This window comes from Acanthisitta chloris, unplaced genomic scaffold (assembly GCF_000695815.1).
Source record: "Acanthisitta chloris isolate BGI_N310 unplaced genomic scaffold, ASM69581v1 scaffold1126, whole genome shotgun sequence".
In the NCBI taxonomy this organism is placed as follows: domain Eukaryota; kingdom Metazoa; phylum Chordata; class Aves; order Passeriformes; family Acanthisittidae; genus Acanthisitta; species Acanthisitta chloris.
In genome coordinates, this window is record NW_008679519.1 from 50,301 (window position 1) to 72,428 (window position 22,128).

At 37.8% G+C, this 22,128-nt stretch overlaps 1 protein-coding gene across 1 annotated transcript in view; it reads right to left on the reverse strand.

The window, feature by feature from the left end:
* The window catches only part of WASF3 (WAS protein family, member 3), a 42,028-nt gene that overhangs the window by 14,475 nt on the left and 5,425 nt on the right, over window positions 1–22,128 (reverse strand). Inside the window, exons 2-3 of the mRNA XM_009077308.1 lie at window positions 7,542–7,684; window positions 2,393–2,527 (exon numbers count right to left, since the gene is read on the reverse strand). Coding sequence (XP_009075556.1) covers window positions 2,393–2,527; window positions 7,542–7,674 — 268 coding nt within the window. The 5' untranslated portion in view covers window positions 7,675–7,684. The remainder of the gene's footprint in view (window positions 1–2,392; window positions 2,528–7,541; window positions 7,685–22,128) is intronic.

Here is a 22,128-nt window from a genome sequence, read left to right on the forward strand (position 1 = left end):
TCAACGTTTACTGAACAGTAACGGCCAAATATTTAGTATACTGATGACCTGCAAACCCAAAAAGGCATGAAGTTTGACACGGTTATCCTCTGTCATGATGGAAACCAAATCCCAGCTCAGACTTCTCAACCCAACAATTTTTGTTATCTGTGCTGAAGTCATGACTCTCACTTCAAGACCACTTAGATTCTTCTGTAACTTTTACAATAGCAAAAAATTAAAACCAGAATATTTCATTTCAAACAGTTGCTGTTGTCCCCAATCCACATCATCTTAAGTATCAAAACACTGTTTTTGAAAGTACTTTCTAGTAAAACCTGCCTATAAGGTATTTCAGGCCATTTTTTCATATATATATCTGAATTGTTACATTCTTATTTGGAGGACAACATTCAAAACAGTAAAAATCCCATTTTTCTGGGGCTTTTTAGTGCAAGTTATTTTTATGCTTTTGAAAATTTCACCTCGATTATTTTATTTTTTAACTGTAGTATTATATATAGTATTTTAATATGTACACTATATTAGTTATAGCAAAGAATGTAAGAAATCACTGATGCAACTAAATCTAAAGGGCTTTTAAAATCAACCTAGCAATTGACATTTTACTTACATGCCTAAGCTATTCAGAAACGTATTGAGTATTAGTGACAATACAATGAATTATTATAGACTTCAACTTCTACAGTAAAACAGCTAACAAAATTTACTACTGACACTAAAGTGACAGCCGTTTGTATATATAGCTTGTTAATATGAAACATGATTAGCAATACAACAGTAATAACTGCTGTCAATTTAAAATAAACACTGATTAAATTCTCAGTCCATACACTAGTTTCCCTTCCAATAGGTTGCTTTCAATTACTCTCCAAACTCTGGGAACTAGCCCAGGAGGTACTGCATAACACAAATGAGACATTAAAAAATATAAAATAAAGAGAAATAACAGCAAAAACAGCCTCTGATGAAGACTGAGTTTCTGAAAAATGCTGGATTTAGAAGTCATGAAGACTGACACTCTCCACCTCAGCGGGAAAAAAGTCATCTAGTTTGTTCATATCACCATTACAACATGCCTTTAAAACTAAGTGATCCCATAATAGCTTAATCTTCCCATATGGCTCCTGACCTCTAATACAGCAAAATAAAGGTGCTGGTATCATAGAAACCTAGTGGTTTGGGTTGGAAGAGGCCTTAAAGATCCTCTGGTTCCAACCACCCTGGAGAGACAGGGCAGGGACAACATTCACTAGACCAGAATTCTCAGAGCCCCAACCAGCCTGGCCTTGACGACTTCCAGGAACAGGGCATCCGCAACTTCCCCAGGCAGTTGGGATACTCTAACAGTTAATGGTTTCCAAACCAACAGTTTTCTAGTTTCCAAAACCAGAAAAAAAAACCAATCAGACATATAAGAATTTTCTGAGAGCAACCAGCTAAAAATGGAAGGCTAAATACTACACTATTAAATATTAACAGTATCATTTCATATTGGCACTAATAGTAGTACTGGATATATAAACCACACAAATATAATATATAAACCATATAAATAGTACTATTAAATATATCCCAAGTATTACTAACTACCACTAAGTAAATATTTACACTATTGTCCTGAGGCAATAAGCTTTTACATTTTACTAAATGTCAGGAATCATCTAAAGAAGGAGTATGTGCAGTGGCTGGCTCAAACACATGGCATGGAAGCAAAAGAGCATGTTATAGCTTCTACAGCTAGACAGAGAAACATGTTTTATGTACCCAAGTAAATGCTTCCGAACAATATAAGGATGTTACCTCAATCCTTAATTTTTACTGTGTATTTATGAAGTGAATGACCAAACACGTAAGTGAGGATATTAAAATTTTTAAAGGAAATACTGTTTGTAGTGACTAGAACCCTCTGGAGAATTTCACCTAGTTGATGCAAACATCATTTAGGTAAAGAGTATTGTAAGATCTCAGATGACCACAGAACAGACACGACTAATACAGTTTGTGACTACCCTTCCCTGAAATTAATAAACAGACCTACTGTCTCGAGCTTTTTCCAATATTCTGACTTACTTCCAGTAAAGTCTAACTTTATTCACTTCTGATTTACTACAGTCACAAACTCAAAAGTTTTCCCTGTGAAAAGGCAGCTTAATGGCTCCATTACTACAGAGGCTTCTTGAAGCAACGCTAAGGCAAAAATGAATGCAGTTATAGGACTTCAGAATACTTTTTCTCACTCTGCTAACATGATTTTTCTGAGCTTGCATTATTGAAACAAGATGAAATATTGGTACAGGATTACTTTGAAAAGACAGAGATTGTTGTGTAATTAAATATTGTGGTCTTGTCAACATCACTTCTGGCTCAATGCTTTCATGCAATTACCTACCTTCTTCCACCGTTGAATCCAGCTGGGTAACTTTGACAGCAAGGCGATCAATTCTGTCTTGAAGGGAATTTGCTCTGATGTAGAAGCTGTTGGCCTCATTAAACAATTCACCAAATATGTCTTCAGCATGTTTGCCTGCATAAGAAAATAGACAGGTAAATCCCTTTGCTAGTGGCTTACAAAACAGAGGACAAATGGCTTCAATATCACAAAGTTATGATAAAACACAGTAGCTGTATGATTATAACAGTGCAATTTGTCATTCCGCAAAATTTCGGGCAAAAGATTTATAGAAAAATTTCAAAATACACCATAAGTGCTGCCTGAAGTATATTCTTCTGGGCATCCTGGTTACCCTCCTACTTAAAAAACAGGGAGACTTACAAATTTTGATCCTTACGCAGCTGAACTACTGCCAACTGACAGACAACTAATCATTAAAACCTTCCTCTGTGATGAAAAGTTACTGCTGCCCATAAAAGCTTCTGAAATAAATTTTGAAATTAGTATCTTGCAATCCATAGTCATTAAGATTTAATTAGAAGCATAAGCACAAGCCAACATCAAAATGAAGACAGAATTAAACAGATAAAAACCAGGATCCTCATGCAATTCAGCCACTTACCTCTGTAAATGTCCATTGCATATGTGGTGCTGCCCCTGGAGGCACTGGAGAGAGTAAGATGGCACTGCCCACATTTACTCATGGCCATGCTGGACTTGATGCACCACAAAAGTGGAGTCTACAACCTTTTCAGTTTCCCTTTCAGCTACTGTATGTTCTCAATCACTATGAGAGTGGACAGTCCAGTCCAGATCTGTAGCTTTGGGCCCTACCCTACAGTAGACAGGACGTGTCATGATAAACCCAATCCCTCCTTGGTCCACAGCTGCTTGTGCAAGATGCCTATTCCTTTCCTAGACCTCCCATCTCCCGAAGTACTAGGCATCATCATCCAGTTTGACTCTTTGTGTCCTAGTTCAAAGCCCCCACACACTCCAGATCGCTGATTCCACATTCCAAATTTAATACTTCTCCTGCCATTGAACCTCCCCTACAAATTTCAGATTCCACCTAAACTTATTGCTCCCATTCACTGAACTAATAGTCCCTCCTACCCAGACACTGCTACTTCAATTAAGATCTCCTCCTCTACAATTTCTGCAGCCAACACCCCTCAAGTCATCCCCACTCCATCAGTTCTCCTTGAAGAAAGGAAAATCCTACCTCCTGCATTTAACAATGCTTTTTAAACAAAAATAAATTTTAACCCCCTACACTTCTGAATTCAGCTCAACTTATGACCTGTATCAAGACAAGTCTGAAGAGCGCACACAGAAGGGAGGGGGAAAGGGAAACAGTCCAATAGTTGGACCAACATGGAATATCTATTAAACACCTAAATGACAGTGAAACAACACAGCTACTACTGACATTTTAAGTTGGTTCCTATAACCACTACTTCACAAAGAAAAGTACAAACATAATGAAAATTCCAGTTACAATCCCATCCTGTGAATATCTGGAGAACACAATTCAATGTAAAAAAAAATAATTTAAAAAAATTGTGATTGCCTTTGAATAGAGAACTTTACCAGCAATAGATTTAATAATTTAAAAAAAATTGTGATTGCCTTTGAATAGAGAACTTTACCAGCAATAGATTTCTTCACTGAACCTAAGATCAGCCAATAGCTAACCCATTAGATATCTTGGTGACATTAGACATTAAATATCTTGGTGTATCCAAGCTCCATTTCCTATGTTGTGGAAGGTGGTTAGGCAAGATGTGCTGCCTACCTGCTCCTAGTCTCCTCCCCCTCCAAAATAAAAGCCACAAAACCACAGAATAGTTGAAGCTGAAAATCATCTCGTCCAATTCCCTGCTCAAAGCATGATCAGACAGAGCAGGCTACCCAGGACTGACGAGCTGGGTTTTGAACACTTCCAAGGACGGAGGCTCCACAACTCCTCTGGGCAACCCATGCCAGTGTTCAACCACCTTCACACTAAAAGTGTTCTCTAAGTGCTTCCCAGCAGCCAGCTGAGAGTCAATTATAATTCCCATTTGATTTAGTTGCTGCAAATGAAGAGGTTATTTCAAGCTATGGAATTAATAAGCTTTTCAACTCTTCAGCCAAATAAAGTAGTTACTACATTCTTCAGCTACCAGTATCAGAGCTCAATAAATTTTAATGGATGTTAGTTTATGTTAATATATTGAAATCAGCCTGCTGAGGAAAGACTGCCACATTCTAAGATTAAAAACATCACCCCTAGAGAAGTCAAGGAGATAGGTGCTTGTCAGGAAGCAAAGTAGGAACATACTTCTCTTAATACTGAATTTTTTAAAATACTTTCTGCCCTAAAGCATGTGAAAGACAGGTTGGTAATGCAAGTGGTAATGCAACTTGAAACACAGTGAGTATTGTTAATGCACAGACTGCAGTCGAATTAAGAAAAGTTCAATAAAGGAGTACATACAATTTTTAGTATTTACTCTTCAACAGCAATCAGATGTGATTTATGACTTCTTCCCCATATATACACATATGTAAAAGGAACAAAACCATGGTGCAAGAGATCCTGTTGCAGTGAGAAACTTTTGGCTAGAGTCCTGCAACCATCAGACTAAACTTCACTGCCAAATTCATGGGAATAATTTGTGGAAACGTTCTTCAAACCTTTGCTCCGTAATAGTGCTTACTAGGTAAAGCACCACAGTACTTACAGCTGTGGGCTGCATATGCTCCCAGTCTTCCCTCCCAGCAAATTCTCTCCTCCCAAGTGGAGGTGAATCCCCTAGACAAGATTTTGCCTTATGTAAAAGTTCAGTTTCATACAGAATGCTGCTCACTCTGCCTGTGCTCCAAGCCAGCTGGCTGGAAACGAACCCAAATCTGAAAACATAATAGAAAAAAAAAAGCTCCCCTGAGAGCACATTCCCTTTGGATAGGAACTTGTTCATGTCTCCTGAAAAGAGCAGAAGCAGAAGCAAGCCAAATTTGTATAAAACAGCACAGACCTGCCAGTTTTTAAAATCCACACTGAACTCACAGTGCAACATTAAAAACCAGCATGGCTGCAAGACAGACCTATACTTGCTCTCTCTATGCCTCAAGCTGTGGGAACACCAACAAGCTCTGATGCTGTCAGCAGGACATACTACTTCAGCTCCAGCACAGCATTTTTCTATGATCACCTCCCTCCTTGCTCCCAGTTGGCTTGAAACACAGGCAAAACAAATGTTGTCTGCAGAAGAAAACCCTCTGTAAACATGACAGATTTTAGACTGTGGATGAGCCTGGTGGCACACTTCAGTCATTAAACACCATGTATTCAACTGCTAAAACACAGTACACATCATTTATTTGCATAGAGCTTTAACTTGACACTAATAAAACTCTAGGGGCTGTCTACAGAGACTTCTGATGACCCGAGAAATCTGCTAAAGGAAAATTGCAGGATATGGATGTAAGTAGCCAACTCCTCAGCAATAATCATAAGAGGATCTAAATACACAATGTAAAAGATTAGCCCCAAGACCATATCTGGATAAATGAAAGCTAGACATTCCTAGGAAGTCAGACAAGGGAAAAATGTATTATCCACACTTTGGCAATCATTGTACAATACCAAAATGAGTTCTTACCAGGTACCCTTTAATGTAATTAGAACATCAGCCATTCTTTTCACTTCTCTGAAACTTAAGGATGTTAATATTGTGAAACTGCCTGAGAAAACAGTAAATGAAACTCAATGACAACACAAATTAACTATAAATAACATTAGCCACTAAATTGGCAGCTACTTCCCAAGAAAGCTCAGAAAATCACTTGGACACTTCTCTGAAAATAACAACTCAGTGTTTAGCAGTGATCAGAATTATATAAATTCTTAGGGAAATAATGATTAAACAGAAGATGCTTGTTTTGATTCTGAAGTCCTCAATACCCCACCCTAAAAAAACCCATACTCTAAGCTAAATATCTAAAGCAGAAATATCAATAGACAGAAATACAAAATTATTTCTATCCAAAAAGAGTACTAACAGATCAGGACACTCCAACCTGGAAAAGACACCACAATAGGAGAACACAATAAAGACTTAACAAAATCACAAATTATTCTCAGAATATACAAGATGAAATCACCTTTAATCATTTTTCATTACAGCAGAAATTGAAGGCATCAAAAGGGAAAAAACCAGACCAACTTCTACTGTGCGACATTCTGCCACAGGTCACTGCGCAAGAAAAAAGTGCAATCCCTATTTGCTGCAGATGATAGTTTTACAAATGCTTGTTACATAGGATGATTCAGGAGGACCTCCAGCTTAGAAAAATCCCTCAGTCACTGACTAGTGGAAAGAGGAAATGCTGTGTTTCTTGTACTCTGTCCCTAAGTGTAGTTTTTTCCCCATCATCATAAACTGAACACCAGACTTAGCTGGAGCCATAGTCTAAACTCCAAACAAGACTCTCTTCCATTCTTAGACCATTTCCATTTACAAAGTGAAGCAATTGATGAAGCAGTCATTTCTTTTCTAGGACGAGAGTTGTTAGCACAAACAACAGCTGCTGATTGTGAAACACTCTCTGGAAAAAAAAAAATCACTTCTCATTCATTAAAAAATATTGTTCATCTTGCAAACACTCCAGTGATGCTTCTAGAATTGCTAGTGGTGGTGTCACCTGACAGGTGTACTGTGTAGGCTACTCGGTGTGGAGCTGATGCCAGCAAAAGGCAGAAGAGTTTGCTTGGCTTCATCTTGACGAACTGAGAGGCAAGAATAAGTCACGTGCTAGTCATGTTTCTGGCATCAATTTCTCCCACCCTGGAAAAAGTTCTGGTTTTCTATGCTGTAGCTTTTGGGTTGGGGTAAAGTTTTTTGCTTGTTTGGTTTTTTGTTAATTTGGTTTTTGGAGTGGGGTTTTTTTTCCTTCTGTGGATTAGGTTGTGTTGGGATTTTATCTTCTTGAATAAAGTTCACAATATAGAAGAGCATAAAAGCAATGAAATAACACATTATTTCATTACATAAGTCATAATGTCCTGCATTGTAATTTTGCTATTTAAAACAAAGCTTTTCATCTATCCAGTTTTTCATCAGGAATCAAACACTTGCAGGAAGTTACAGATACTTACTTAAACTGCTTAGTTGGCGTATGATAGCAGCAAGGGTACTATTTGTTACACATTCCAGCTCACTTGTAATTCCCTCTGGCAGAGCTCCCCGGCAGAGATGCCGTGGTTCAATGTTCCTTTTCACCAGAGGCATGGCTCACAACCTGGAATTCACAAACAAGCATGTATTACATTTACACAAATGAAATCAAGAGCTATGAATCAGCATAGCACACAGGCTTTTTTCTAAAAGAAGAAAACAAAACCAAAGCAAACAAACAAAAAAACCACCTTTCTCCTTTTAAAGCACTTGCTTCAGCCTTCCTGCAGTAAGATACTGTACAATTCCTACCAAGACACCGGAGTCGTGCACTCAAGCCAGAAACATGACAAGAGCACTGCAGATCAGCAGGGGATACAGGCCATGGAGATAACATATGCTTTTTGCCTTAGATTTGGTGTACGATTTACCGTATACACAGACCAGTGCTGCAGTACCAGAATCACTGGACTTCAGCACACATTTGCATTTAGAAAAAACTGGCAGTCCCCACAGGAATGGCAGGAGAGATCGCTGTCTGGAGCAAGCTGGCTTGCTGCCTTGGCAAGCTGGGCACCAATGGACTGAGCAGGCACTGCAGCCCCCTCACTACGTCAGACACTGCCCTGCCCCTGCTCTGACGGGTCTCAGTAAAACCAATACATTTATCTGGCACATAAGGGCAAGAGCCTCTCAGAATTAGGCTGGGTGAGAACAAGGAAGAAGCTACAACGGTGTCATTCAGCACCACCTGTGGAAAACATTCTGAATGGGGTAAGGGCACACACTGAACAGCTTTTGGGAACATGCCAGATGCAGAGTCATTTATCTGAGAAAACTAAAGGTGGTCAGAACTGGTTTTCTTGGAAAAATAAAAGAAACTAGGCTGGGGAAAACAAATACAAAAAGAGATCTCAAAGCACCACAAAAGGGCACAAATGGCACAGAAAACACTATCCTGCAGAGAGCAGCATTGAGAGCAAGGGTGTCCAAGTGGGACAGAATTCCCCCAAAAGGGAAGCATTTAACACAAAAATATCTAAACCAGTCTTCTTTAAAATGACATTTAAACACAACTAGGAGTCAATTTCATTACTTTTTTTAGCACTAACAATTCATTGTCCATGCACTCCTTATGCATAATATTCTGTTTAAAGACCATTTGGCACTGAAATTTTCTGGAACGAGAAGTTAAAGTGTTACCAAGGACATCAGTTCATTTGGAAAAGAAAGACTTAACTGAAATTTTCTTTTATTGCACTAAAGCAGTTAAAGTAACCTTTCAATTTCTCTAATTAAAATCATATTAGTAAATTAAAAAGATCCTTTAGCTTTTAAAATGTTGCATAATAATTTTTGTAATGACTTTCCCCCCCCAGAGGTTTAAAACATTTTCTTCTCAAGAATATTTCTAAAAGCTTAAAGCAATTAAGACAAAGCAAATTATTTAACTGTAAGACTATTTCATAAGAGGTCAGGAAGAAACAGGCTCCTGACTTCTAAGCACTATTACTGAAGTGCATTTCGCATCTTTCATAATATGAGACAGTTCGAGTATGTCAGAATTTAAGACCGGTTGGGTTTGCTAAATTCGAAACAATACATCAGAGTAAAAGTGGAATGATTTTTATTTTTATTAGTCAAAAAAACTTCTTGTTTCCATTCTATGTTTTTGTATTTCGCTACAAACAGATGCATTTCAAAATACTGCTTCACATCCAATGCAGATGCTTTCCTAAACTTGGTCACAAATAGGTCAAAACCAGAAATTCACTATTATTGAAGAGCAACATCTAGCAGCATCACACTGCAAACAGGTCAGTGTTCTGTAACTATGACAGAAAAGTCATTATGAGTAATTTCTTCACTGTGCAGTAAAATGTTCGTAACTGGTAGGGAATAAATTAATAGGAGCATAAATTAGTGCTAAATCAGCCAATTCCAAATCCTCGTGTTACTTCTACACACAAGCTACAGCTTTTTGTTTTCTCTGTAACATGAACACAGTCGTACAAACTAAAGGCATAAAGACTCACTACAAGTATGACAACAGAATTCCCGAAATACTGGCGGGTTATTTGACATCTCATAAAAATTCTTTCCTTTGCACTAATATTTATGTGCAATTCATCGGTAAAACAACTCTGGAGAACAAGGCACCCATTCTGGGATTTGTGGGGGTTTGTTTTTTTAAGAGAATTACTGAGAATATGTTTCACTACACTTGTTCACACTCTCCATTACATTTTTTAACCCATCTTACTTAAATTCTCACATGAAAAGACCAGAAGAATAAAGCCTGGCTTCCCCATGGCTCTCTGTCTAGCATTCTCAGAGCTGGCTGCCCTCTTAACTTTTGCAGTTCACCCACCTTTCCCCACCAACCAAGCAACACACAGGGCCCAGTTGGAAGCTGGCTCTACACTGCCCAGCTAATTGCCTGATACCTCTTGAAACACGTACCAAACTGAGTGCAATCAAAATGCCTTACAGCAGGAGCTCTAATTCAAGTCCCTTTTCCATATCATGTACTTCTTCCTTGTCTCTAAAAGCTAATTTGAAGAAAACACAGAAGTGCAGTTGGAGTTTTTCATCTTCTCATCAATTCTTTATGAGATGGTCCAATGTGCTCAAGAGCTAACAGAGGAGTGACAGACCAACCCAAGTCATCCCATTTACTTGAAGAGCAGGCTAAAGTACACAGCAGGACTGGGGGCAGAAGGAAAAAACAACTTCCATATTTGAATGTATGATTTAAATTATTATGTAGCCACCTCAATTCAGTATTAAGTATAATTCCAAAAGGTAAACTGAAGACTGATGAGTAAATATATGCAGCAAATTAAGCAATGCATTACTTGCTCCTGATCAGACAGGGAAAAAAGAACTCTGCAATTGCAATAAGCTTCTAATTTCAAACTGAATCAAACACAGACCTATTCAACTATTAACTCATTAGTAAACAAAAAAGCTTGTGTCCTTGCTACTAAAGCACTACCACGCTGTTCTTCACCACACACAACTCCATTAACTGACGAACTTAATCTTTCTTAAAGATAATTCATGAGAACTGAGACTAGATTTATTTCAAAACTGATGTAACAGGAGGTTAAACAAGAAATCAAGACCAAAAGAATGCCTCTGAATTCTAGGGCCTTCATGAGGCTTAACAAGGCTGAGGGGAGTATGTTACCAGGTGCAGAAAACAAGAATTTCCAATGGCAGTTCCACCTGTTTCGAATCACACTCAGTCCCTGTTTATTAGAGGAGATATTCACTGTGATGTCATGATATTAAACACACTGGCATTTAGCAAATCATACTCAATTTTACACCACAGAGGTTAAACAGCTTCCCATCCATCCACAAATAAACAGAAAATATAAGGCTAGTAAGTTGTTATTATTTTCAAAAATTGTATCAGTTCAGAAGATTAATCCAAATCATAGTTCATAATTATTTTTTTTACACATTTTACTCCAGTTAAGTGCACAATGAAACCAGAGACTTACAGTTGGGATAAATAGGTCCAACTCTGCTCCTGCATAGAGCCATCTATGCCTGACAGCTGGCTTGGAACCATCAGCTGCAGCTGGCACAGGAGATGAAGGATCTAGAAAGATGCTCTACTGCATATATATGTAACTGGCTGCAGTAGAAATGTATGAGACATTAGCATCAGACCAGAAAAAAGGAAGGAATCAAAGGGGTAAGAAGAAAACTAAGAGGGTGAGATGTCGCTTAACATCTCACTAAATCCATGCATGCCACATTGGACATGGATCAGAGGCAACATCTGGATGGACTGAACTCTGTGATTGGAGCACAAACGGACACTGCTCTCCAAAGCCTACAGGCATCAGCAACTCGATTTCCACGCATTCTGAAAGGACAGGACATCAGAAGCTTAAATTAGCTTAGATCAACACATTAAAATTCAGATTTTGCATGCTCCCTCAGTATTCTTAACTCCCTTTTTCTTCTTTTTTTTTCCCTGTCCTAACAACTTTCATAACTACCTTTTGTCTTAAAATTAGAAGGTATGTATCCCAGCAGTTATTGCTGCAGAGGCAAGTGGGGTACAGAAAGAGATAATAAGAGCATTTTTTCTTTTCTTCCCATGCTTCCCCTGCAGTCGTGGGAGTACCGTTCCAGGTCAATTCAGACCACCTTCCTCTGGACAACAGCTGTTAAACTGCATGCAAGGAGTCTGACATTGCCCTGGCAAGTCAGATTTTTTTAAAATACCATGTAGAAAGCAGATGCACAGTAACAAACATGAAAACGACAAACACAACCTACAATCTTTTCAAACAGCAGCAGTGCATGGCTATTATAAGAGAGAAGCTCTGTTTTTCAAGTATTTCAGCAACTGGCAAAAACTCAAAGCACCAGCTGTTCCCCAAACCTGCCTTTTGTCCTTTCACAGCCCCAAAAAAGGCACTGTTATTTACAGTAGTGCTAAAAACATGGAGCTGAATTTCATGGTTCTTTATTGTAAGTTCTTTATATATTCACTAATGCCAGAAAACGAATGCCAGTTCATTACACAGCCCCTCTACTCTTGAATGTTTCCTTATTACGTTTTCTCATTGTTCAACCCTCTTTTTAAGCTCTTCAGAGCTTTCTTCTTATATCCTCTAGAATAATACAACAAAGCTGAACATTTTACCATGAAAAAGAGCTTTCTAGACATCAATCCTAAATTCTCCCTGAATATAGTCTATTATTTTCAGAGAGCTTTAGACCCTTTCATTGATGAATCTCACAGACCTCTATAAAAGAAGAACATACCATAATTCTTCTGCGGAGAAGAAAAAGAAGAGATGGATTGAATATGCAGCTTGTTGTAACTAATATACCAGATGGGATTCCATTCAAAATTAAGCACCTAAATTTGTATGACTACATATATATGAGCTCAGCAGAAGCCCAGAGAGTAACTAAATTGCTGCATCTCTTGACAGACAGAAGAATGGTGTGGTGAGCTCCAAACTTCCTATGAAAGTTTTGCTATGCACCCACCTAAATTTCAGTGTCTGAATCTAGAGCTGCATTTCATCTCATCAAAACCAGAGAAATACTGTTGGTTTCCTCACCTCAAGCCACATGATCATGTTACGCTACTGCCTAATCCCACTGTCTCCATGTCTAGGGTATTTCAACATTTAAAATGTTTGCAGTTACATTGTCCCACACCTAATGTCCTAACACTCAATTCAACACACAATTTCCATCTCTGAATGGCACCCAATTTGGCCCTATTGCCCTTTTCCTACTCAAATTTGTAATTCTAGATAGTTTTCTAACACCCACCTTCAAAATTCACATATGTGCTAAACAGGAATAGCAGAGAAAGCAGGAAGATGAGAGACCCCAAGCACTGTTTTTAGAGATGCTCTCCATCCCTATTTTGTCTTTTGCCCTCACAGAGTCACCATCATCACAGATCTCACTGTCCTCCAAAGGCTCTTCACATGACACAAATAAAGGGCTACATGGATAGCAAACACTGCTATCCTGTTATCACAAGAGAAGGAAAGGAATAAATATGCCTTTAATGCATGTCCCTGTCCTAAATGACAGGGAACCTGATGTTTGTGAGCCTTTCCTATGGGTCATCTGTGAATGTAATTTACTACTTTACCAGTAATGTAAAGTTAAAAACTGGAACCAGCATACAATCTGGAAATTGTTAAAAACAAGATTCATCTCATGTCATCCATCTGTATCTTTAAAAGCTCTGGGGTTTTTTTAAACTGGCTTCATTCTAATCAGAATTTGTATTCACATTTTGTATACCGCAAAAGAACATAAAATATTTAGCCACCAGTTATGGTATAACAGTGCTAAGATGCCCCAGAATTATTTGATATTTATCAAAAGGCATCTAAAGTAGGCTGACTTTTAATAGCACCTTCTAGTTATTCCAGTTCTATCAAGTATGGAGTTCCTCTCTCAGCCACATTACTGTGTAACAAATACCAAAACAAAATAAAGTTTTACTAAACCACAATTATAGTTTAAGTACCAAGTACTTTACTTGTAATTAGAGCTATCCCAGCCTAAAGGACAGTGTATTTTATTAGCTAATACACAGATTTTTTTCACGTTTTACATAATTTTTAATGCAACTCTCAGATCCTCCTCCTGATTGCCAGATCTACATGAAAAGCATGACAGCCAAGGCTGGAGTGAAAACAGGTTTCTACTTCTTTGCACCAGACCAGCACTTCCAATCCTCCTCTCACATCACACTGACTTAAGTATTAGTGATGATGAAATGGGCACAGAAATCCCTAAAGCTATTTTGTTTCTTTAATAGAGCTCTTATTTTACTGTCTGTTGCAATGAGCTATTTCTGAAGGTTCACCAACTTGGATGGTTGTTTTGTTTTCTTTATTTGGCTGAGTTTTTGTCTGTGCTGAGCTCTTCAGGGCAGATTTTATGGTCCAGTGATACTATGAAGGAAATCAAGACATTAAGCAATGACAAGAGAAAGGACAACAGAGGAGGGAATGGTGTTTGGTTTTGTTTATTTACAGCCTAAATAAATTTTATGGATGTACATTTTCCCAGCCAACTCTCCATGTATCAAAAAAATCCACGGGAAGCAGAATAATAGCTACCTCTGCTAATACAGCAGGCCTGCAACACAAAGTTTGCAGTACCTTGAGAAGATGAACACCTTAATTCAGAAATTTCCTTTAATTAAAAAGATGAGAGAGAAAAAAGCAAATGGATCTTCACGGTAGTGGAGATTTACAGGTATCTTGAATTTAAAAATTAACTTTTTTCATCAGATTTTCACATTAACTCTAAACAAGCATAGACAAGATGCCATTCACTAATGTAGGAGAAAAAAAAGAGACCCTCAATGATTTAATCTGAGATTAAGCAGCTATTCTTTCCATGAGGGTGTAGACTAATAAAAAAGAGGTTTTAAAAGACTCAACATCTATGAAAAGTCAGAGATCTGCCTTATTTTCGCTAAAGCTTCCTGTATGGGTATTTTGGGGTATTTTTGCCTTTGTTCTACAACCCCATCTTTGCATTACATGCTGGAAGTGGTTCAGGATCTTTGTGCCCCTGACATGCTATAATAGTGTCAAAGGTCTCATCAACCTCTGCTTAAATCCTGTGTCTACAGTTCACTGCCAAGTAACTGTGCCTTGATGAACAAGACTGAGGGACAACTTTAAAGTTATTGCACTAATTTTTTTTCTTCCCAATAGAAATTAAACATTACAAAACTACAATCCCAACCCTAACTTCTCCCTTTCACAATACCTTTCCCAGCAATTTCTAAAGGAATAAAAATCTAGGAAATTATGAAGTACTGACAGCTCATGGTGGTTTCATCTCCTGCTCCAAAATAAGGGATCATATACATGTCATCCAATTAAATGGCTACACCATTGTTAAAGGAAGAAATAAAGTTATTTCTCACCCTCTGACAATGAAGCCAGTAACTGAGGTTACTACACTGGTTTATCTTCATTTCCAGGTATGCAACTATAGCTCTTTTCAAGCCCAACTGCAACAAATCTATGGACTATGGAATGTATTTCCTGTACTAAGTTCTCACCATCCAACTTAATGGATTTTTGCAATTTATACGCACAGCATTTTTTCCAATATGTAAAAATCTTTGCCCGTAAATGACACTGGATTTTTTGACTCCAGTTACTTAAATCTCTATGCTTTTTAAGGATGCTTTGCAATTTTTGTAAACATATAGGAAAATATACACAGTATTTTTCACGTTGAAGAATACTTTTCTTAAATACTAATATTTAGTTCATTTCATCCCTCTGTTTTTTTCACAGAATAAGCTCTCCCCAGAACATCTGTGAATATTCCCCAACTAGTTTTAACTAGTCTTCTTTTTCTCATGCTTATCTTTCCTGTGAAAAGAGATCTGAAAGCTGATCTTTGGTTGGGTCACTTGCTTCTGATAGCTTATGGCACTACAGCAGTAGCAATTTGAGGCCTTAAGCATCCAATTTTCAGACAGCCTTCCTGAATCTAACTACAGATTTCCACTCCTTAAAATTCTTCTCATGGAAAGAAACACAAAACAATGGAAGCAAAACACTACGGTCCCACTGAACTTGTACTATAAGCACTAAAACACATTCCTTCGCTAGCACATTTTGATCTTCCTTGATACACTTAGTATTACTAAGATATCTATTTAAAAACAGATTTGCTTACCTGAAATCTAAGAGAAGTTCACAGATTGCACATTACAATAGCTTGCTGTACTGAATCCAATCAGTCTGCCAGCATTGGATCCACCCACCCTTTCTATTCATTCTGTATCAGAATACAGATGATCCAGGGCACCTTCACACATGAGTAGAGTCTCTTGTTTCTAGACCATAAGCTGTGCTTTCCCTAACCAAAATTTTACTCATTAAGCCAAAGCACTAATGATGCTTTCTCTCCAAAGATACAAGGCTAGATAACGGGTGCTAAAGAAATCCAAATTATTAAACTGAAAGACACCCACATGTGGTGTACTTGTTGCTGTAAAAAATAAAGAAAGTAAAAAAATAAAGTATATGAAGACCATGGGCTGAAAAACTCTGGAAAATCATGTACACAAGCTTTTTCAAAAAGAAGTAAATTTTAATCTAGTTTAACAGAACGGTATTACTTGACACTATGCTTAAGGGTGAAAGGTGGCTACTCACATCAATAAAGCATGCTGAATGGGAATAAAAGCTGATTTCTGCTTGTAGGGGTCTAAGTCCAGACTGACCACCATTAAATTTATTAATTGTTCTATATAAATCACATTTTCTCTTCTGCCTTCTTTCCATATCCACGTGAATAATCTAAGCACAAACACAATGACGAGACCTCACATGGCTTCTTTCCGCTGAACAAGCAGTGACCAGTTTAAAGTCTCAACAAAAGATGCCGACACGTTAATCTTGTCTTAGCGTGATGGCTGCTCATCCTGCTCATAGTCCCTTCCAGATGGCTCGGTGTGAAAGGGATGGTGGGATGGGGAAGAAGGAATATTCCATGCTGTTCTGAACATCTGTTCCACTGTGTTCATACATTTTAAAAAACCAACACAAACCTTACTGCCAATATCAGTTTTACTATTCCAACCTAATAGTCGTAGGCTAACCCCAAATAGAGTGTGTGCACATGAAAAGGAAAAAAAGTCTTTTCCAGTCATGTAAGAGCATTTGTTTAGCTTTTGCTATCTTACGAACAGACTTGGTTCGATCAGGAAGTACTTATGCTGCACTGAAAACACATTTTTCTTTCATATGACCTTTCTGGAAATGTGTATTGTACTCCAAGAACTTATTATCATCCCTTCTCCTGTTCAAGCAAACAGAGCTGAACAGAGTCACCAGTTGTTTGCCTTTAGTTTTATTATTTGTCTTTACTGAAAAGATACATGCTATGCATTTGTTAGAGCTTGTTTAAATAGTAATTGACCAGTTTTGCACAGCAGCTTAAAAATATTTTCCTTGTGCATACATATAAAGAAACAGTGGCAGCCTTTTGTTTTTTAAAGTTGAGTTTAAAGAAATGAAAATATAAATGTCTTAGCAGAGTATACAGTCTACCTCTCAAGTAACATTTTACCCTTTAAAAAAGCCATTTCTAAAAAGGCAGCACTCTGCCAGAACTAGAAGAAACTCAGCACAGAGTTAAGAAAAAGGAGGAAGCAGCGCTTTGTCCTACAGCACAGGAAAAAAAAAGGCTTAGATTGATCATCCTCCCCTTTTGTATCATCTTGACATGTGCAAACCATACGCCTGCTGAATTATTCAGCTCTTTGTACTTTGAATAACCAATGATTATGTGTATGAAAATTCAGAAGCACTGAAACGCCAGTTGGAAAAGCAGCAGATTGTAAAATCTAATTTTGTTTTAACCTTTAGGACCCTAAATGGCAACATTCAGTGAGGAGTATAAAACTAGATGAGATCAAAAGAAACAAAATCATGAAGCTGCAGAGAGCTAGTTACAAAGCCAAGCTAATTAGGTCAGGAACAGCCCTCCACTAGCAGGTCAAAATGTTTCCAGATGTCATCAGGCTTGGATCCTAATCAGATGTGAGCAGAGTTTGTTACGCAGTCAGAGCCACACAGTTCTCACTCTCCACAGCAAAACTCAGCAGCCAGATAGCTGAGAAAATGTCTACAGGCCACTCTCTCAAAAACCAGAAGTATTCCCATGAAATAGCTAAGATGAATCTTGCCTTAAATTATGGTTCAAAGCACCTATAGGGTTGAACTCGATCTTTGAGGTCTCTTCCAACCTAGTTGATTCTATGATCTTGCTGTGCACTTTGACACTAGTGATTCTCACATATTCAGGTCCTCTTAATTTTTCTAATGAAGTAATACCACAGGGCAATAAATTAAAAAAAATAAATTACAAATCCAAGAGAACTGCTATTTAATACTGTTACTTAACTCACAACCAACCACACCAGGACACTTCCCACCTGAAGGAAATTTCTTTCTTGTTTGCTACACACGTATTCCAGGATCTTGTTGAACTGCAGTCCAAAACGCATCATTACAAACACAAATTCCTTCTTCATCCATCTGACAATTAAATAAGAGGCAAAGAGTGACTTTTAATTTCCTAATTTACTATAAACCATTGAGAAACTATTTTAATTGCTAATCTTTCAATATAGTCTCTTGAACGATTGTGTTAAGCATCTTGCAGTGCTCATTCTAAACCTATTTCGGCTATCTGATGCATGATCTTTTAAGAGTCTAGTTTGAGTTATGGGAAGTCATTTTTATCTACATTACAGAAATGGAAAAGTGCTGTAACCTAAGAATCATTACTGTATAATTTTTACACCACTTCAGGCAATTTGATGCTGGAACAACTTGTAACAGAACACTGAAAGTCTGCAACTATAAACAAGTCTTTTCTTAATCATTTAAATTACGATAATACACAAACAGCTCTGGCAGACCATTTACAGGGCATTTGTTCCAGCCTTCCTCCTTCACAAACACTAAGTGTTATCGGAAGCAAATGCCTTGATTATATAAAGAAAATCTAAGTTGCCGCTCGGCCATGCTGAGTTACGTTGATCCCACTTAAGAGAGCCTTACTGGATTTAAAGTGCTTGAAATAACTGTCTGGGTCACAGTCCCTGTGACAAAGGCCACCCGGTAAGGCCTCAGGAGCCTGCCTGCAGTGAGAACATGCCATTCAGGTCCTCAAACAACCTCAAGCTAAACCAGAAGCAAATTCAGTAATTTGTTTTTCAGAAATTCAATTAACCCTAAAGTAGAGGGGAAAGTACAAAAGGGATGAAGGATTCTCTTCATGTTCAATAATATTCATTTTATGGCAATACAGTGTTCCCTATTTCTCATATCTAATATTTACCATTAAAATCCTTTCAGAATAGCATTTTTCAGAAAACAAATTAAACTGTTCTTAAACTCTTTTACCCCACAGCAGTTTATGTAAAATGCCACAGGGAAGTGCTAAGTTTTCACATAGTTCAGTTAATCCAAAATCTAAAATGTAGGGCATTGGCAAGTTTTCTTATAGTTCTTTGCAATCACAGAAATCCTCCAGATGTCGTATTGAGGGCATTGTCAAGTTTTCTTATAGTTCTTTGCTTCACAGAAATCCTCCAGATGTCGTATTGCATATACACACAAGTACAGTTTGTGTACATATGTGTTTTATATATCCACATCCACACACGATTTATACATATTTATTATACATATGACACTGAGATGATGGAAGAGAGCAATAACATAGGTCAAACAGCAGAAGAACAAGCACTCTGTCAAGTTTTCTTATAGTTCTTTGCTTCACAGAAATCCTCCAGATGTCGTATTGCATATACACACAAGTACAGTTTGTGTACATATGTGTTTTATATATCCACATCCACACACGATTTATACATATTTATTATACATATGACACTGAGATGATGGAAGAGAGCAATAACATAGGTCAAACAGCAGAAGAACAAGCACTCTGTATCATGACAACTCAACATTAATCTCTCTCTGCCTCAACTCCTAACGTGCCTCCTCCACTCCCAGTTCTCACCAGGCAGGAGAGACTCTCCCACTGGGGAACCACAATCCTTAAATCAATCCTTAAAATACCTTGCAGTCAAGCAACTTCAATGTCCACCTGAACAACCAGGTTCTTGGAGACTGCAGCACAAATTTCCGAGCATGTGTCAGGAAACACACAGACAGCCCCTTAAGATGTAAATTATTACAAAATGAAGCAACATCCCTGCATTTCCTCAAGGTGAAGCTACACACCCACCCACACAATAGAATTTCAGTAGGAAACTCAGGATTTCCCAGATTTTCCTGATTATGACACTACTACCAACATTTCATTTTCCTTATACATTAGAAAACTGGAAATGGCTACTGGTCTACGTGGGAGGAAAAAAAACAGATTTATTTTGGATGCTTTTATGGAAAAACTGAACTAAATATTTTGTGTTTGGATACCATAACCGAGTCTAAGTCAACCAACATAGAAATTCCCAACTATCTTCATCCTGAGCCAAGTGTGCCATCTGTTCCCATCTTCCAGCAGCTATAGTGCTGCAGCGTTATCACAAAGTGCCACACGATCAACGACTGGTGTATAAATCAAGCAAGATACTATGAGTGATAGAGTGTAACAGCCAAAAGAGTAGTAAAAACAAAACACCACAAAACCCCCAACCCACTACGCAAAAAGTCACCTTAGAGCACAAGGAGGCTTACTGAGGTCCCCCACTAACGCAGCTTTTGCATTGTGGGTATTTGGCTCTGGTGCCTAAAGGAAGGCGGAGCTCTGGGCAGAGGTTTTCCCAGTGTGGGGATACATTTTCCACCTTTCCTCCATGTTATCTGCCTGTGCATGGTAAATTGATTTATGATGCTATTTCCCTTTTCCAGGTAATCATCTCTGCTGGTTAACATCAAGTTAATCCCAGACACCATTCCTGTTTAACACACAAGAAACTAGAAATTCGTAATTTTTCACTTCATAAAATAGTAACAGTTATAGATGGCGTAGCAGAACATTCAGTTATCAGAAGTCCAGGAACTCCCTATAACCCAACAACTGAATCACAAGCAAGTAACACAGGGACCAGCAGACATCAAGTAGGCACTCCTTTTTTTGTCCTTATCTATGCTGAAGACATATTTAAAAACTAAATTACAACTCCCCAAAAATGCAAAACATTACTTTTTCCTGGTGTTTCTGGCTCTTTTGTGACAGATCTTGCCTTTTATTAGCATCCCAAGTTCACATGTCAAAGTTCTGTCCACCATTAACTTCCTAATAATTCAACATATAATCCTAGTCTCAGATTTTTCTTTTTGCTGTTGTTTTGGTTTGGGGTTTCGGTAGTGTTATGGGTTGGGGGTTTTTTTGTTTCTTTCTGTTGTTGTTGTTGGGGGGTGGGGATTTAAATAAAGTGAAAATCAATGTCAGGCAGCAGTATAAGTAACATGCTTTGATACAGTAACATTGGCTTACAAAACCTTACTTGCAGCATTAAAGAGCTTTCCTCGTTAGACATACAGTAACTCCCATTGTGAGACAAATAAGCTACTATAAAATCATAGTGAGTCTCAGACAGAATTCAGCAGTTAGTCTTCAGCAAAAATCCCCTTTCAAGAGCTGAAGGCTGAAGAGTTGTGTTCCATGAAATCTGGCATTCTATCAACACATCTCCATGGAGCTGGCTGGGTAGAAGTGCTCCAGAAACCAGTTTCAAGGGAATAAAAAGCATTCTTACTATGTATAAACAATCACTAATAAGAGGCTTAAACAACTTTTCCTAGCTAAAATCATCAAATCTTAGCCAAGATTACTGAGGATGCAGAGGTTACCAATGATAATACTAGATAACTTCTTTAAGTCTGCTTTATTCCAGCATTTAAATCAGTGTATTTAAATACTCTTTGGGGAACCTTTTGTAAACATGTATGTACATATATTCACAAAAGACATATACATATATGTATATATGTCTTGAAAATGTAAACTTAGCTTTTTAAGAGTCTCTGAAATTTCAGAACCTTAATAAAGAATATTTGAAAGCATCATAATGATTTATATCTATGTCCATAATTCTCTTCTAGTCAATGTTTTAATTTTATGAGGACAAGGTAGAAGAAAAGAGGCAAATATTGGTTAAAAAAATCAGGTTGAAAACCTGTCACACAGTAATGTTTAATTATGGCTCCCTCCAGTATTTACAAATAAAGGCTCAGTGGGAAAGGATGGAATAAAAAACTATGTACAAGAGCCTTAGTTTCATTGATCCTCTCTCTCCCTATAATACACTCAACCACCCAACACTTAGGAAAGGATTTCATCTTCCTCACTGTCTGGCAGCCAAACACATATCAAATTCCTGGCAATACAGCCAACTAAAATCCACAGAAGAACAGACTGCCTAAACCTAGCAAGGCTGTAACTGCCAAGTAGCATCAGAAAGCCTATCACAGTCCTAACACCTGTGTGCCTACAACATCCTACAATTCCTTCAAGAAGCAGTATCGCAATTGAGAA